Source organism: Emys orbicularis, chromosome 12 (assembly GCF_028017835.1).
Source record: "Emys orbicularis isolate rEmyOrb1 chromosome 12, rEmyOrb1.hap1, whole genome shotgun sequence".
In the NCBI taxonomy this organism is placed as follows: domain Eukaryota; kingdom Metazoa; phylum Chordata; order Testudines; family Emydidae; genus Emys; species Emys orbicularis.
The window spans coordinates 6,327,081-6,345,812 of NC_088694.1; the positions used below are offsets into that span (position 1 = coordinate 6,327,081).

General features: G+C 44.7%; 1 protein-coding gene across 1 annotated transcript in view; it reads left to right on the forward strand.

Annotated features, from left to right (window-relative positions):
- Positions 1-18,732, forward strand: part of NKAIN4 (sodium/potassium transporting ATPase interacting 4) — an 85,026-nt gene that overhangs the window by 25,668 nt on the left and 40,626 nt on the right. The window contains exons 2-3 of the mRNA XM_065414744.1: positions 15,444-15,581; positions 18,336-18,416. Of these exons, the coding sequence (XP_065270816.1) occupies positions 15,444-15,581; positions 18,336-18,416 (219 nt within the window). The remainder of the gene's footprint in view (positions 1-15,443; positions 15,582-18,335; positions 18,417-18,732) is intronic.

Genomic DNA, 18,732 nt, shown 5'->3' on the forward strand with positions numbered 1-18,732 from the left:
AGATGTACCCTGAGAAGACAGCCTTCACACCACACCGTTCCTTACAGGTTCTGATCACCACTGCTCCCTTAGGCCCTGACTCAGCAACGTACTTAAGCATTGGCTTCAATGGGACTTACACACGTGCTTAAGTGCTCTGCTAAATTAGGGTCTCTGTTGGTTTTAAGATGTTACTGATCATGACACCGCAAACGGGTGGAAGCACAGTGCTTAGCTGCTGCCTGGGGGTAAGAAAAGGAGGGTGAAATCAGTAAAACCCTGGTGAATTAGTCTCTTTGGCTTGCATTTTATTTTGCAGAGCGTCTCACCCACCCCAACCACCATCCAGCTGTGCAACACTAAATGCGGGAAAGCAGAAGTGCGGAGTGCACTTTCCGTATCCCGGTGGGGGAGATAAATTATTCTTTGCCCTTTTGTTTTCCTGGGGAAGCAGATGCTGGATTGAAAAGGGTTCATTTGTACAGCAATTGCCCACGGAAAATTCCAAACTGCTGCTCTGTCTTCCTCCACCTCAGGATGATTACAAAAGGGCTTTTATGCTCTGAGCAAAGCTGCATGGAGACTGTGGCAGATCCCAATTTCCTTTATGATTATTGTTAATAATCATCCTAATATCATTTTCCTTATCCACTATTTCTCTCCCACCCTGAGCTTTCTTTTAATGAATTCCCTTCTGTTACCGTGGACTCTGCAATGACACCGGGCTGATTTGTAATGTAAATTGGCACCCCAGTGTAAAGGAGACCTGCTAGAGCACCGCAGGGCTCTAATTATAATTTTCATTAAACTCCTTCTGTTGACGAATATCTGAGCAATCTGGAGCTGCAGCAGGAGCAAAAGGAAATTAAAGAGACACTACCACTTAGCTGCAATGTCAGTGTGAGGGTAACCCTCCCAGCTGTTTAAGAGAAGCTAAAACAGGGCTCTCCCCTTTCCTTATGGGTAATGTTTAGAAGCTTTGTTTTGTCTGTAACAACAGGTCCACACAGGGTCTAATCTTCCCTTCCCCCCACAACACGTCCCGCTAGCTTGGCAGGGGGAGAAATTGGCCTGTGTAAGTGTTTTACAAGTGATCCATTTGTGACCTAATTAGAGGGATCAGCTGCTAGAGCTCTGCCTAAAACTTAGGGGAATGATCCTGGTCCCATGGAGTCAGTAGTGGGGATGGTCATCGACTTCACTGGGAGCAGGATTAAGCCCTAAGCTTTGAAAACTGGATGGTGGGGGTTGGAAAAAGAGAGGAGGAAAGAATCACAGTCACACAGCCCAGCCCTAAAAGTGAGTGCTGTCGACCGGAGCTGGGGGACAGCTATGGCTGGGGTGGCTAGATCTGCATTGATCCACTTCATGCTTACTGCAGGCTTTCCTGGCAGGTCTCCTAGGTAGGACTGGGCATAACTTAAAGATGCTGCCCTCACGCTGATAGAGCTCCTGATGGAGGGCAGCATTGGCGACACTTTCCCCTGAGAGCCAATCTCATCCCACCTACGCTGGCAAACTGCCCCTTCCTGCATTACTGTGAGTGAATTTGATCCATTGTAAGGTGCTTTGAGGTTCTTGGATGGAGGATGCTAATAGGAGCTCAGAGGATTGTTAGTTGCTGTTGTGTGGGGGAGAAGGAGGGTAGATGGGGCCTGTAGAAGGAGAGACTTTAGGAGTTAGCAAGATCAACATGTTGTTCTGTTCATTTATTTTGTAATGTGTTTAGAGAAAAATGCTTTTGGCTCATCACTGTATTAGCCCCAGGGTCTAAACACATAACTTCTGGTTTTCTAGGATTTAGAACTTGGGTGTGTTAAATTAGTTCGAAATAAGTTTAGTTTTATAGATGTGCACGGTATCCTCGGCCTGACGTTTATCCAGAGCCTGTGACATGCACAGAGGACTGCATTAGTCTGAGTGTCAATCTCCCAATAGAATGCATGATTAAGGAGTGTTATAAGGGGATTATCACCTCTGTCATTTCTTGTTTATAAAGAATATTCAAGCAATGTGAAACTGCTAGCCAAGCAAAGTAACCCGTGTAGCCTGTAAGGGGTCAGGTGACAGGTTCCTGATGCCACTGACAGTCTGCCCCAGGGAACGGGGGCTAGGTGATGACTGGCAGAGGCCATAGACAGAGGTGAAGTGGGGATAGAGGGTGGGGGTTCCCTGGGGAGGAGAGACCCAGATCTGTGGGGCAGGGGGCAGTAACCTGGCCTGAAAGGGGCACCGGGGTCCAGGAGGGACTCGGGCCCAGCGGCAAGCGGGACACCGGCCTGCAGAGGGTGCTCCGGAAGCTGGAAACGCTAATTCCCTGGACGACCAGCAGGAGGCGCCGCAGGGGTGAGTCCCACACCGTTACAGTGTTCACAGATTGTGTCTCGGTATGGTAGGAAACTACTTAGAAGATACCATGGTGATACATTGCCACGATTCAAACTCTCAGGGATGATGTAAAAAGACAGAGTGGGAATCACTGCCCACAAAATGGGGTTTGTTCCGAAGGTTTCGTAAGTATATTTCAAATTTTTGCCTTTTTGTCTCTCTCAAATGAAGGATTTTTCTTGAGCTGTGTGTGGAAGGGACAAAGGAAGAATTGAGAGTCCTTTCAAGATTCAAGTCAGTTTCCTTATAGAGATTCTGCTGTTCCTTTAAGAAACCGAAGACTAAAATACACCTCTACCCCGATATAACGCTGTCCTTGGGAGCCAAAAAATCTTACCGCGTTATAGGTGAAACCGCGTTATATCGAACTTGCTTTGATCCGCCGGAGCTGCTTTACCGCGTTATATCCGAATTCGTGTTATATCGGGTCGCGTTATATCGGGGTAGAGGTGTGTTTAAGAACATTAGTTTAACCCTGGAGTAAACAGGTGCAAATGAAGTTTGTGGTCTTACTCCAGGGCTGAACCTGGCCCTTTACCTTATAATTCTGGACTCTTCCTGATGTTTATCCAGCTCATGAACCCAGTTCTAAGTTTATCCCAGGCAAATAGAGTTAGGGTCATTGTACATCACAGACAAACTATGTTATTAGTATTATTATTTGTATTGTTGTAGCATCTACGAGCCCCAGATGTGGACTAGAACCTTGCTGTCCTAGGTGCTGTACAAACATGAAAAAATAGTCCCCGCCCAAAGGGCTTATCTACACTTTAGTATCCATAGCTACGTTTCCTATTCGGTTGCACATGTAACTAGGAAGCCATAAGCCTGACTAAAATAAGCAGCACAGTGGTTGGGCTGCCGGAGTCTTGGTAGGAAATGCATGTAAGTGCTTAGTTATTTAAATAATGCTTAGCAATTTGGTTGAGAGTGAACGGTGTGAGGGTGACCAAGCAATATTCTAACTGAGCGTGTATTTAACAAGAGCTTAGTGCTTTTTTACTGTATTTGGATTTACAAATCCAGGTTGATCTCAGCTGGCAGACATGCAAAGCTCTCTGAATGAGCATGCAGCTGCCTTTTCACTTCTTCGGAGGGTAACCTGGTATGTACTATGGGGGATAAGACAGCCTCTACGCTGACAAAGTGGAACTTTTCAAAAACTTTTTGCTGAAAAGGTTGCCACGCCATCAGCAGAGTGGACTTTAATTGCAGTTAGTTGAATTTCCTGACTGGTCTTTTTTCGTTTGTGAATTTTTCAAGAACTGTAATGAGACCGTTTCTTGTTTCATGAGAGTAGTAGCTGGGGAAGCCCACACAATGTAGATTAGCTTTTGGTTTATTGCATTTGCTTTCAGCTAAGAACTTGAGGGCAAGACTTTGTGCACATGACGCATATCCACCAATAAATAGTACAAATGAAAACTCCACTCAGTTAACATGTATCACGCTGCCATCACTGTGTGAAGAGAGCTCTAGCTATCTATCCGAAGGGCCCAGTCCTGCTTTTAGTGAAGTCTGTGGCAAAACATCCACTTACTTCAATGTTTTCAGAATCTTATCACAATCGTTTTCAAAACTACCAAGAATTACAGTTAGCCCCAAACTGTTCCAGTTCCCAAAGGAACATATTTGAAGTTCCAGTTCCCAAAACATATTTGAAGACTATTGTAAGGCCCCCTATCAGTCTTCTTTTCTCAAGACTAAACATGCCCATTTTTTTAACCTTTCCTCGTAGGTCAGGTTTTCTAAATCTTCTGTCATTTTGGTTGCTCTCCTCAGCACTCTCTCCAGTTTGTCCACATCTTTCCTAAAGTGTGGTGCCCAAAACTGGATGCAGTACTCCAACTGAGGCCTCACCACTGCCGAGTCGAGTGGAACAATTAACACCTGTATCTTACAGACAGCACTCTTGTTATTACACCCTCGTGATATTAGCCTTTTTTGCATCCGCATCACATTGCTGTCTCCTGTTCGTTTTGTGATGCACTATAATTCTCTGATCCTTTTCTGTGGTATTACTGCCTACCTAGTTATCAAGACTGAGATTGGAATTATTTTTCATATTCTTTCATCCCTTCTCTTGCAAACAACATTGGCTAGCCTTTCTGGACTAGCAGTGGAACAGCTAGTGCAGGGATGCAATGCCATGTTTAGTGGGAATAAATCTTTCAATTAGAACATGTAATTCCTGCTGATATTGTAGCACTGCTCTGCCTCCTGGTCTTTATAATGTTCAGATGGCCTCATAAACAGTAGCAAATTGCCCTGTGCAAATGTCTGGCAAGGAACTAGCACATCCTTAACTCAACCCTCAATAAACTTGTGCTACTGCTGGCCTCCTGTGTTAGAGAATGCCCCTCGGATGCACACAGCTATCCAAGAAGGCCATGCATCGCAAATCTCGCCATGTGCCTGCAGGACGTAAACGTCAGGCACTTTCTGAATAAGAAAACTCTTATTTTTCTGCCAGGTACAAATCCAATCACATCCCATTAATTTCAATGGCCATTCTGTCTGTCACAAGGTTTTTCTAGGATGACCAAAGCTGGTACAATACATTAAATTAATTGGCTTTTAAGTTCTGGAGGCCTAGGTTCAGATGTTGGCTTAGGTCACAAATAAAATGAGTTCGGCAGCCTTATCATAGTGGGTGGAGGAGTGATGCTGTTTAACAAATGGAACCACAGTACTGGTATGTGTTGAATTGTCCCAGTGATGATGCACATGGGTAAGTGTAGTTCTGTGGCAACCAACCTGATGAGAGACGAAGAGAGCCAGACCGGAGCACAGCGTTCTGCTGTAGAGTCACAGAGGGCTAAACCAGATGATCGGAGAGTTTGAGCATTTGATCCCCATGAAGTGCCCACCAATTTGCTCTGAAGGTTGTTGTGCATCCTCACCTTAGCTGCAGTTATCCTGAGGTGGTTCAGATATGTGAAAGATCTATCTAGGGCAGGGATCAGCAGCCTTTGGCACGCGGCCCGTCAGGGAAATCTGCTGGCGGGCCGGGACGGTTTGTTTACCTGCAGCGTCTGCAGGTTCGGCCGATCGCAGCTCCCACTGGCCGCGGTTCTCTGTTCCAGGCCAATGGGGGCTGCAGGAAGTTGCAGTCAGCACATTCCTCGGCCCGCGCTGCTTCCCACAGCCCCTATTGGCCTGGAACAGAGAACCGCGGCCAGTGGGAGCTGTGATCGGCCGAACCTGCAGACGCTGCAGGTAAACAAACCGTCCCGGCCCGCCAGCAGATTTCCCTGATGGGCCACGTGCCAAAGGTTGTCGATCCCTGAACTAGGGTTATTCTGAGGTAGACTGGGTGGGATTCGTGTTTCAAGAGATATCCATTGAGAAAGATATTGAGTTCCTGGTCTGCTCTGGCATTGTAAAGATGGAACACACTCGAAATGTCAACGTGGTGTGAAGAATGGTCTGCAGTTGACATCAGAAACCAGTCTCTCATAACTGACCCGACTATGTATGTACCCGGCATTGATTTGCCACGCCACTTGTGGGCCCTTCTGACCTGATTTCAAATGGGCCAGGATCAATGTGCAGCCAGCCTGGGGCCAACAAGAGGATCCCACATGCATCTGTGGCCAAAGACAGACAATATCACACATCACTGATGACTGCCTCTGGCCAGATTTGCTGGTGGTCTGAGGGCTCTGCACTTCACTGAGGAGGGTGCCGCAAATTGGCTTGGCAAGCTCTGCATCCGATAAGAAGATCATAGTGGGTTTTTGTCTGCATGACAAAACCATCTGTTTATTAACGTTAGTCTCTGTTTCATAGAGATTAAGCACTGGTATAGCAGGGGGTCTTGCAATCCTGGGCTGAGGTACATTAATATATCTGTATGAGAGAAGTGTATGTAGTACCTGCCTACCGCTAGCTAATCCCGTTAGACCCATACTTTCTCGAAGACTAAATTCATCCTAAAATTTGTAATAGCTATCAAACCCCTCCCTCTTTAGCTGTACTATCTGTTCATCAGTGGTTGTGTAGCAAGTGTATTCCCATGGAGTAAATTCAGTATCATGACATGCAGAATCAGACCCTCTCAAGCAGGAGAAATTTATTGAGGAAAGTTTAGGCTTCCACACAGCTTGAGTCCCAGTTTTGTCTCCTATGTTTACCAAGGAACATACCCTGCCAGGAAGTCAATGATGGACACACACAGCTGATAACTGAATAATATAGTGCAAGTCAACATAGCCTTACATCCAGGATTTTTCTGAAAGGGCCCAGTGACACAGTACATGGGAAATGAGGCCGAAGGACTAGTGACAGCGTTGCTGTCAACTGAAAGAATGATCCTGTGGGTGGGAGATCTTAGCACACATATACCACACTAAAGGGAATGAAGGTGTCAAATATGTACATGGAGTTGTTTAATGGATGATTGCTTAGTTGGAGCTAGTTGTCCTTACAAGCCCCCAGAATGACCCAGGTTTATTTCTACAGCATTAATAATTAGAAGACTCAAAAGATGGCATCTGATTTGAACACCCTTCCGGCCACTTTAATGTCTGTGTGCTTCTGGATGTAATGAACCTGGGGAATACAAGCAGCTCCTTGGGAGCAAACAGACCAAACTTAATAGAGAACGGTGTTTATTTTATTAAATGGCAGTGCTGACCAAACATATCTCAGAGACAAGGCGACAAACAGAACCCTCCTGTTCAATTAGTCTCTTGACCTCTGTGGCTCAGCACAGGATGCTAGGAAGGGAGCTGTGGATCACGAGGCCCCGAAGAGGGTTTCCTTGACAACACTTATGGAAGAAAAATGAGATTTCCTGAACACAATTGCATATTCGGCCATGACGCTGACTTCAGGAGGAGCTGAGAGCACTCAGCACCCGGCAGAATCGGGCCCTGACAGTTTGAAGTGGTGGGTGGGACCAATTTTTTCCCCCCTAATAAACTTAATTAAAGAATTTCCTTTTTTGCTGCCTGGAGACAAATTCACTGTGGTAGAGAAGAGGTTTATTGTTTAAATGAATAACCTCATTACCCACAGAATTCACCTTGTCCACACTGCAGTTCACCCTGAGACAAATAGAAGATAATTTTCTGCTCAGCCATAAGGGTTTTTTCCCCCTACCCAGGCTTAGCATGAGTTATTGAGGCCTAGATATTTTCACCATTTTCAAAGATGAGAAGGCAAAATTGCAAGGCGGATAGGCATCATGTTGGCTGGCTAATGGATAGTCAGTATCATCAAACCCAAATCATGAGGCAGGCTCCAAAAAACATGAGATTGGCTTAAAAATCAGGAGATTTTTAAAATAAATTTGAGGTTTTCTAATTTCCTTCTAATGTATGAGCCTTTAAGACTCACAATTTCAAGCTAGTTTCTGCAACCATGAGGGTTAAGAACTTTTTACTTTTTAAGGACAGCTGAGAGTCTCTTGGACTCCAGGAACTGGGGGTTTAAGAAAAACACAAAATATTGTAAGAGTTGGCAACACTGTGAATGTGCACCGTGCTTGACCCTGCAGCCCTTGTACTCCAAAACACCCACTGAGGTCAATGGGAATCTTGCCTGAGTAAGATCTGCAATTTCAAACTCTTGCTGAAGGTTTATAACTATGGAAGTTCTTGCCACTTTAAAGTTGGCTGAGACTTTTAATAACTTGCGTGATGGAGTTTATCAAACAAAGACACATCTAAAAAACTCTGGCTTTGGCTGGATCGCTGTCCTGAGTTAGATCAAAGGGAGAGCAAATAAAATTAGGTCATAGAATTGGGCTATTTCTAAACTGTAGGCACACGTGTCCTCAGGATCCAAGGCCTCCATGTATATCCATCTAAAGGGGCATTGCAGAGTTCTCAGCAGTGCCTTGTGGCCATCAGTGCTTTGGGTGTCCAAGGAGATGGAAGCATGGAGGAGTAGGAGAGAAAAGATTTTAAAGCTGTGTCACTGTTAGGGCTAGTAGAAAATTTCCCATCAAAACTGTTTTTCGACAGAAAATTGGGATTTTGGACAGAAAGATGAGTGGTTTTGTTTGTTTGTTTGTTTGTTTGTTTGTTTGTTTGTTTGTTTGTTTGTTTGTTTGTTTGCAAAAAGTGTCTGCTTTCTATGGAAAATGTTGACTTTTTGTCCCAATTTCCCCCCTCACACACACACCCCCCCCCTGAAAATCTTTCATTTTTCAGATGAAAATGATATTTTGTTTTTTTTCAATAAAAAGGTTGTTTCCATGGAAAAACAAACCATTTTCTGGGAAGCTCTAGTCACTATGCTTAAGGGTCCGTTACAGAGTCAGACTGAAAAAAACTCCCAGAGTCAAACAGCCCTGAACTTTGGGAAGGTTTGGATCTAGACTTTTTTAAACTAGAGCCCATCTCTAGTAGGTTACTGGCAGAGTGGTTTAAAGAGGACTTAGTGTAAATAAGAACCGGACATACCGTTGTCATATTTCTTGCCTCTTTAAAATCCATCAGCCTGCTGTAAAGCCTGGATCCATTAACACATTGGGAAACTGTAGCGAGAGACCAATTTGCTTGGCTTGCTGGAGAAATCTTTCCACCTCCACAGTGATTCATAAAAAAGTGTACCTTTGACTCCATCTCTGACAGGACTCAAACCTACAACCTTCAAATATTCTTCCCAAGGAGACAGATCCTTGTAGGCTGCATACAGGGTTACTTCCTCCCAGCTGCTCCTCTGTTTCATGCTTGCACTCTCTATTTTGCTATTAAATTTTAAACAAAAATTTCTCTTTAATTATTAAAGCTGAACTTGGAAAGTGTCAAAGCAGCTTTATTGCTATTAGAACACAGAGGTGTGGATGTATGTGATATATGGTGTAGGCATAGCCAAGTCACAGGTCTGTTTCTCTCACACAGTTCATCATCATCCAAATGGTTATTATTTTTTTCCAAGTGACTCCAGAAAAGCAATAAAAGACACAGATCTGAAGCGAATAAGATTAGGGGGCTTAAAAACGTAATACATTAACAAGAACAAATCTAGTTGCTAACGTGGCCTGGATAGTGGGATAAAAATTATGTGGCATGAAAGGATTACAGGTGACCTCTAACTCATTCATTGGCTCCCCCCTACTCCCTCCTTATCCACACCAGTTAGGGTGACCAGACAGCAAGTGTGAAAAATCGGGACGGGGGTGGGGGGTAATAGGAGCCTATATAAGAAAAAGCCCCAAATACGGGACTGTCCCTATAAAATCAGGACATCTGGTCACCCTAACACCAGTGCACCTAGGGAATGGGAAGACTTCTGAGCTCATCAGGGTGACCAAATCCATACATGCCAAAGGGGAAACTGGCAGGAGCATATGGGATGTTAGGGAACCCCCTGCTGAAACAGGTCAGTGTTCTCCAGTCTGGTGGCCTTCAGAGAACCAAGTACAGAACCCACCTTTTCACAGGAGGCTCCCTGCAATTGCAGAAGCCAGGCAGAGCCCAGAGGAAGGGAAAATCTTAGAAAGAAGAAAAGTAGGAAGAGGAAAATAGAGGAGGGAAAGCCTCCAAAGGTAAGCACCAACCCCTAGAAGCATGGGATCAGAGCCCATTTTTGATATTCCTCCTCCACTTTATTCTACTGGGTTTTTTTTAGTACCTAGATACCTGGGTCAGATGGTGCCATGACTGTACTTTGGTTTCTCCATTATACAAATACCTCTCAGCCAATCGAAGCACAGATACACAAACAAGGGACAGTCACGTCTGAACAAACATTTACGTAAATCTCTGCTGTATGACTACTACCCTGAAAATGCCCGTCACAAATATGGCTGCCTTGTCTTCTCACCCCTTCCCCAATCTGCAATCACACTTAACCCTAGATATTAAATGTAATAGGAAACTACTCTTAGTGGGGTGGCAGAAGAGGTTAAGTGTCCCTCAAGGGACAAGAAGGAACAGTGGGAGATGGAGGATGGAAGGGGAGGTGAGTCTTTCATATGGATTCAGCTGTGGGAACCAGGTACTATGGCAAGTAGACGGGCCTCTTGGGTTATATACCAGCAAAGGTTAATACGTAGAGTTTGTCAGCATTTCTTGTTCAAAACTTCTTTAACAAACAAAAAATGGTCTGTTCTCTACATTGAAAACTTTAATGAAAAGCTTTTGTTTAGTTTTTTTTTAAATGTTCTGTGTCCCCTACCCCCCGTCCAAACCACAAATATTGAAATCTTGGAGCTTTTTAATTTTCTCCTCTTCCTCCCCCTTTCCACTTTTTCCCCCCTGAATGCAGCAGAGTGAATGATGTCCGGAGAGGGTGGGTTTTTTGGAAGGGTTGGGGAGGAAATCTATTTTTTTCCTTTTGCTACTTTGTCACTTTTTTCAAACTTCCTCAACTTTAGAACAGTTACAGAATAGCAACAAGAAAAAATGATGGTGATGGTGGTGTGGGTGTGGGTATGGGGGGGGGGAATGAAAAAATCCCCAAACTTTGGACTTCAGTCATTTTATTGCACTGGGTATTTTTTCTTGCCGCCAAAAATATTACATTGAAAATGTCCAAAAAATGGAAAATTGTTCCATTTGAACCCTGCACAATGAAAAGATATTCAAATGTTTTGCAAAATCATTTTCCAACTAGTTCTCTCAGTAAGGCTCATCCTCCATCATAGCTACAGCACCCTTTCCTGTTAAAACTTCAGTGCTGTCAGGGTATCAGGCACTCACCATATTATTGTCTGTGGAAGCCTTTGTTCCAACCTGTGAGGAGGAAATTGACTACCCATGAGTTGTGCGATTGACCTTAATTCATGTATTCTACAGAGGCATCTTGTACTGCCTTCCTTTCACTACCTGTTGTATAAATGCAGTAGAGCCCTAAAGACGGTTTAATAGGTTTTATCTGTCTAACAAAATACTTTGTATGATTATTGCTATTCCAGTTCCTTTCAGATCACCACAAACACAGCTTATTTCAGAAGAGAAAGGTTAATCACAATCATTTAGATTTTTGTTCTGTAACAAACTGGTTGAGGAAAACTGCTTTTTCCTTCATTTAATTTAAAAGGGGAACGATGCTGTATGGTCTGGAGCAGCAAGAAGAGAAAAAGAGACCACCTTATAATGAAAATAGTCGTAAAGGACAAGATTCCGCCCTCCCTAATGGAAAAGTGTTATATTAGTTGAATGGGATGAAACTGATAGGGATCGATCTTTAAAATCTGTACCTAGAATGTAATACAAGTTCCTCTCTATAGGCATTTTGAACCATCCTACAGAATTCTACTGCACTGCAGAGATATAATTTTCTATACCCCCAATAGGCTGGTTCAAAGTTGTATAGAAAGATTGCATTTCTCTCTTATTCCACAGCAGTTTTCCATAAGAGCTAATACCCACAGGCACATAGGATGGATGACTCCTGTCCAGAGGTAGAGAGGTGTGTGCATGTACACACTCATGCACATCTGTTTATGTCCAAAGCTCCTTGTCCCTTCCCCTCTGCCATCACTTTCCCATCATTCTGGCCAAATCAAGGAATCCAGTCTTGGGATTCTAGTGGCTGTAGTTCCATTCTCCTGGCTTCATGCTTTGTTGCCAACCTGAAATTCAGGCTGGGTTTGCACAAGAGTTACCCAGTTTACCTCCTAGCCTTGGCAGAGTTTAACAGTTATGTCCTTCACACGGAATTGTAGCCTAATGAATTACACGGTTGTTTATCGATTCTGCTTTAGCAAATGTTTTGTTAATTCCACCCAAGGAGCAGTGATAACTAACAGAGAGCCTTGATGCCGCTTGGGGATTCATTTCCGAAACCTGGATTGTGGCTTTAGCACTCATTGCTTGGGCAACATTAACAACCGCAGTAAATCTTTGCATTTACTGCACATAACATCTTTCATCTGAGGATCTTAAAGTGCCCTGTAGTGTCTTTATTTTACAGGTGGGGAAACAAAGCCATGAAGATGAATGACTTGCTGAGTTCACCTATTGCATTAGCAACGGTTTGGAACAGAACCCAAGTCTTCTGGCTCCCTTTCTCCTGCTCTAACCAGTCATGCTACAGGCAGGCTGTAGCAGTCTGCTATGTCCATTCATAAGGTCACAAAACATTGTTTAAAAATACAGGACCTAAAGAAAATGGCAAAGGCACCTAATGGTCGAGGATGGGGATGGGAAAAAGAGAGGAGAACTTTAAAAAATAAATAAATGGGGTGAAAATGGACTGAAAATTCCCAAAGATCTTTGGAGCAATGCAGATCACAGTGGAAGAAGTAGGGACAGAAGCAGCTAGGGGGACAAAGGAGGTGGCAGGTAGAAGAAAGGGAAGTATGAAGAGGAACATAGCTCCTAAAATAACAGGGCAAAATCCAGCCTGAATAAGGACTACAGAACCATCTGGGAATTTTGTCTGGAGTACAGACTGCATGAATTGACCCTGGGAGACAAATGGGGAATTCACACCTGCCACAGCGTGAGAGCCAGCACAGGAACCGAGAAGAGGAGCCTCTGCTATTTAGAGGCTGGTGGGGGCTAGTTCAACCTTTATGGGGCATTACAACAGCACACAATTGCCAATGCCTAAGACACCCACCCACCCCATCTCCCTCTATTACCAACCCTCTGTGCTAGTCTTCTTTGTCGGAGGCCATTCTGGCTCTGCATCTTACACCAGGGGTAGTCCCTGCAGGCCTGGGTGGCAGCTTTGCAGCTACAGAGCAATCATGAATCAGTCCCTAAGACTATTGGGATCATTCCATCTGACAGATGGCATGAGACCCATTTTGCCAGATTCCTGTGAATTAAACAACCCAACAGAGGTCACTGCTGGAAGGAGATGGTGATCGATGGCTGGTGCTAGCTATCCCCTCCAACAACCACACTGGCAAATGTTCTGTTGTAAAAAAAGGAAGACTTTTTTGGGCAGGCAAAGTATGACTTTTTTTGTAACGAATAAGAACAATTCTTAGTGGCAATAATGCACTGTTGGGTAGAATCTATATCTGTCCATTTCTTACAGTGGCTGAAGGCAAGAGGCAAAGCCGAATATTTCATCCTAATGCACCTAAGGCAGGGTGTTATCTCTTTACAACACACACCCCATTGTGTCCCCTTGTCTAACCGGCTAATTGACATACTGTGGTGCTGGCTCTATATGGTACATATTCCAGGGTTAATGTCACACACAAAGCCAATTAAATGCCTGATTGGATGAAGTGGTCAAAGTCAAGTGACCTGTTACCAGCCAATCAGGGTTCAGGAATTCTAAATGTCATTATAGTATGAACATTAATTCCCTACTAAAAAGATTAAGCATTTAACCTATGACTGCTGGTTCTGATGAGATATAGAAAATCTTTTGCACTCATGGGAGGATACCAAATTGAACTACTGTGAAATGCAGAGTATTCTCCCTGTTCCCATTTCAAAGGCACAGCCTGATAGCACAAAGGCAGCATTGCCGCGTTTCACAGCACCTTCCAGTTAGTTAAAAATGATCAAAATATGACAGCGTGCGTTACTTCAAAGGGGAGATTAATTTGTTTTGTAGAATACAGCCTGACTTTGAGCCAGCTCTCCCCACCCCCTGCTTCTCAGGCACCTCTTCTCCAATGCAGAGAGCTGTCATTGAGGAAAAACTGCTTAGCAGCCAGGCTTTTTGATCTCCTCCTGTAAGCAGCAACACTGTTTATTTACCCCTTTGAAACAGAGATACTTCTGAACTTTCCCCGCTGTCTTCCGGGCGAGTGGTTTCAGCAAAGAGAACTGTGTTCCTGTGTATCTACCTGCCGTTCCTTTGGGTGTAGTACCATTTTCTGCACATTCTGAGCCCCGGGGAGGCATATGAATGATTTCCCCACTGTGTCTCCCAGGGAGGAGGAGGAACCGTGGTCATTTGATAAGCGTGGCACACCTCTTCGTGCTGCTTCACTGGGGCATGCATAGCTCACGGGGATACAATGAGCATCCCCCCAATACTTTAAGCCATTGCAAAAGTTCCACTGCCCGGTGCCCAGCTGCGTGCAGAGTGCACCCAGGAAAAGATGCACTGCTTCAGATGTGACTACGAGGAGTAGACTAGGAGCATCCACTAAAAGAGTTCAGTATACAAAGCTAGTATAATATATCCGAATAGCTGGGGATGGCAAAGGCCCTTTGGATGCTCAAGGCTACCGCCTGCAAGTGAGGGAGTAAATACTGGATATTATACACTTAATCGTGGGCATTGCTGGTAAATTTTGGCAACTGGTTTGTGGGTAAAAAATAAATACCAATTGTACTCTGAATGCTGTTAAGCACCTTTGTTTTCCTATAGCTGATCCCACTGTCTAAGGATTTGGTACCAGTCACGGTATTGGACATAGCATGTTTGGGCTGGAGCAACGGGGGGAGGGATAGCTCAGTGGTTTGAGCGTTGGCCTACTAAACCCAGGGTTGTGAGTTCAATCCTTGAGGGGGCCATTTAGGGAACTGGGGTAAAAATCTGTCTGGGGATTGGTTCTGCTTTGAGCAGGGGGTTAGACTAGATGACCTCCTGAGGTCCCTTCTAACCCTGATATCCTATATAGGAGAGTGTATGTGCCAGAGGCATGGAGTTAAAGGGAGAGAGAGAGGGAGGCACTAGCCCATTCACCCCCACCTTGCTTGAGCTGTGAATGTATCAATGAAAAGACTTTGGGGGAGGAGGTTGTCTGTTTATTTTTGTGCAATTGCATGTCTAATTTGCACATATAGCTGCCTGCTCTATGTAGCAATTTGATGCACAGATGGCCAGCTATAAGTCTAGCTGGATACATTGACTGCTGTTATGTGCACAGTGCTGGTAAAAACATGTGCCCAAAATGCACATATTTTTGCATTGACTGTTCTGAAAATCTGGAAGTAAAGCGTTAACAATTTATGGATTTTACCTTAAACTAATATATTAGCATTGAAAAGATCTAAATATGTGGGGGGAGGGCAGTGCTTCTGACGGGGAGGGAATTCCTTCCTTCCCCATGCTATCCCTGTGGATGTACCCAGGTGAACCAATAAATGGAAAACACCAGAGGCAGCTGGGGTGATGAAGTGAATCTGAGATTGAACATTCAAAGCCTTGCAACAAGCCGTGAATTTGTAATTCATCTTTTGCTCCTTTTCTTCCAGCTTGCTGCATTAGAGAGACAAGTGTTTGATTTCTTGGGATATCAATGGGCTCCTATTCTAGCCAATTTCCTCCACATCATCATCGTTATCCTTGGCCTCTTCGGTACTATTCAGTATAGGCCACGCTACATAGTGGTGGTAAGTAGCATTTGCTTTCTTCTGTGCTACAATTACCCAGCCAAGTCCGTGATCAGGTCTAGTGGGCACTGGGTTAAGGCTGGAACCAATCCATTCATGCACAGATATTCAACCATTAGAGATTTTTATCCACACAGAATCATAGAATCGTATGACTCAAAGGAACCTCGAGAGGTCATCTAGTCCAGTCCCCAGCACTCATGACAGGACTAAGTATTATCTAGACCATCCCTGACAGGTGTTTGTTTAATCTGTACCTGCCTGTGCTGCTTTAAAGAGCACACCATTTATTCTACTCTTTGCTATATTTACTCAGCACTTTTGGAAGAGATTAAATCATATTTATTATTTGTATTACAGCAGCAGCTACAGGCCACAACTGAGACTGGAGCCCCATAATGTTGAGTGGTATACAGACACATAGTAAGAGATAGTCTCTTCCACTGAGAATTAACCATCTAAATAGACAAGGCAGACAAAGGGCTGGAGAAAGGAAGTGTTATTTTCTCCATTTTACAGATGGGAAAACTGAGGCACAGAGCGATTAAGTGACTTGTCCAAGCTCACACAGGGAGTCCACAGCAGAACTGGGTGCTGACCCAGATACAGAGCTGGGTACTGACTGTCTATAACTGGGGATGATCCCAGGTCTCCTGAGTCCCAATCTTGTGTCTTAATCACAAGATCATTGAGGACTTCACTAACGCAGCCAGAGGTTATGGATCTATTACATGAGTGGATGGGCGAGGCTGTGTGGCCTGCAATGTGCAGGTCTGACTAGATGCTCACGATGCTCCCTTCTGGCCTTAAAAGTCTATGAAATCATCCTTTCTTGATAAGTAGATGCTCAAGTTTGAGGCTCATGAGGATCTGCAATGCTGCCTTGGCTATGCTAGCCGGTCAGATTTCATGGTCAGTGACCACTGGATCTTTTCAGAAGCCTCCTGGAATGGAATGTTCATTTACTGGCTCTGCTCATTGTTGGTTAGAAACCATTTTTGACTGGAACGTGTTTTTTGAAAACCAACATTCAGAAATATTTTTTAGATACTTAGAATCACATTCTGATGCCAGCAAGCATCTCTCTTTACAGGATCTACTGCCTTATAATTGACCTAACCTCTATATGATTCATGTTCCCCTTCAGCTCCGCTTTATCACTGTCAGTTATTGGACAGATAAAATCCTCAATGACAGGGACAGGGACTTAAGTAATAAACTTCTGCCAGCTGGCAGGTTTTTTGGCAGGAGACAGTTTGCAGTCCCCTCTCTCTGTGGAAGCTGACAAGATGGAGATCAGGTTGTGACTCTCGGGCTGTCTGACAACCTCCTAGCCTCATACTGGGGCCCTCTAGCACAAGCGTACACTCTTGATGTGCGTGAAGTGTACCTGTTGATGTGGGTGGAAGACAATTAAGCATTGGAATAGAAAATGCCAGGGGAAGTTCATTTAAAGGGGTCTGAATAGTATTTTTCTGAGGAATTTGGGATTTTTCTACAGACATTGTCCTTATTCAGTTTCCCTACGTGTTGACAGCTTTCAGACTTCATTCAGAGTAAACCTAATCAACTAACAAACTTCTCGGAACACGAAAAATGCATTCTGGTCACACTTCATATGAAGAGTTACCAGCTGCATAGAAAGCTTAGCTGAAGGACATTTCTTGAGTCAGGATAAGTAGGAATCCAGCAGAGCAGGGCTTTCCAGCCACAGGTCAGTAAGACAGATAGCGTGGGTTCATTGAGTTCGCCTCAGTTTCTACTTCACACACCTGAGACCAGCTGTTCCTCTTCCCCTGGGATGCTAGGTTCTGCTGCACCATTTCCTCCAAGACTCTAATTGCTGATCCGGTGCCCAAGGGAAGGGACCCACAGACTGCTGGCTGGCAGAGTTTGTTTCTTTCATTTATGTATTTCTAAGCATGTTTATGGAGATGAGTGACATAACAACTGCACTCTTCAGAGGAGCAGGTCACAGGAATTAGAAATGGGGCCCATTTTGCACTTGCCCTTTGTTCTAAAAAATGCCAAGGTTATTTGTCTGCTGGTGTTTTGAAATTGAGAAGTCACCTGGAGCTCAGCTGGAGCCCTGAGGAGCCTCCCATTCCTCCTAACTTTTGGCCTTACTCTGCCCTGCGAGCCCCTGAACAGCAGCCACTATCTTCGAGCTGAGGACAGATGAATGTGACTCCCTCCAAAGTCTGTCATCGCTCCTTGGCAGGCTGCTGTAAGAGCAGCGTGAGGCACCTTAGCCCCTCCCGCCACTCACGATGTGAGTTCTGAACACCCCTGCCCTGCGAGGGGAGCCAGAGCCAGCCGGGGCCTGATGTTAAAATGTTATTGGGTCTGACAAACCTAGCTTAGCCAGCTGAAAGACTCAGGGCCAGATCCTCAGCTGGGGTTTATCAGCACAGCTCCACTGACACCAATGAGATACATAGATTGATCCCAGCGGAGGGAACTTTCACCGGGGAACGATGGGGGGATGTTGCATTAACATGCCATGCTGCAGAGTAGGACAGATGCAGCCTGCTGCCCATGAACCCTGCTTTTGGGAGCCAGATCAGAGCTCCATAACCACCCGAGAGCTAGAGCTTCATTGAAATGTAGTCAAATGCCAGAAGAGCAGAAAGCGGCTGTGAGGCTGATTTGGGACATTTGACTGTCTCCAGCTGTATCACATGCAAAGCATGCCAGCTTCCCAGAGCACCCCGCTGTTCATTAATTCTCTCCCCCCTGCCCTTTCCTTTCTAGTATGCCATCTGGACTGCCATTTGGGTCACCTGGAACATCTTCATCATCTGCTTTTACTTGGAGGTGGGAGGACTTTCAAAGGTGAGTAGGAAGGTGAGCCTGGCTGATTGGAGAACAGCCTGTGCATCAAAGGAAAGGGAAGGGAACCTGCTGGGGAACAATGTGGGGGGGAGGGGACTTGCCAGGAGAAAATGCTGCCTGCCCTCTTGATGATTAAAATTAAAGAGGAAAAAGGGGAAGAGTGCTGCCTTCTTGCATCGACTAATGCAGTCTGATGCTTAGGGGCTCTCTGGGGGAGAGAAACATGTTGCAAGAATTTTGTAAAAAGGTACATAATAAATAATAATAAAAACAAGGGCGAATTTCTTGGAGTCCCCTAGCAGAAGTGTCAATGGTG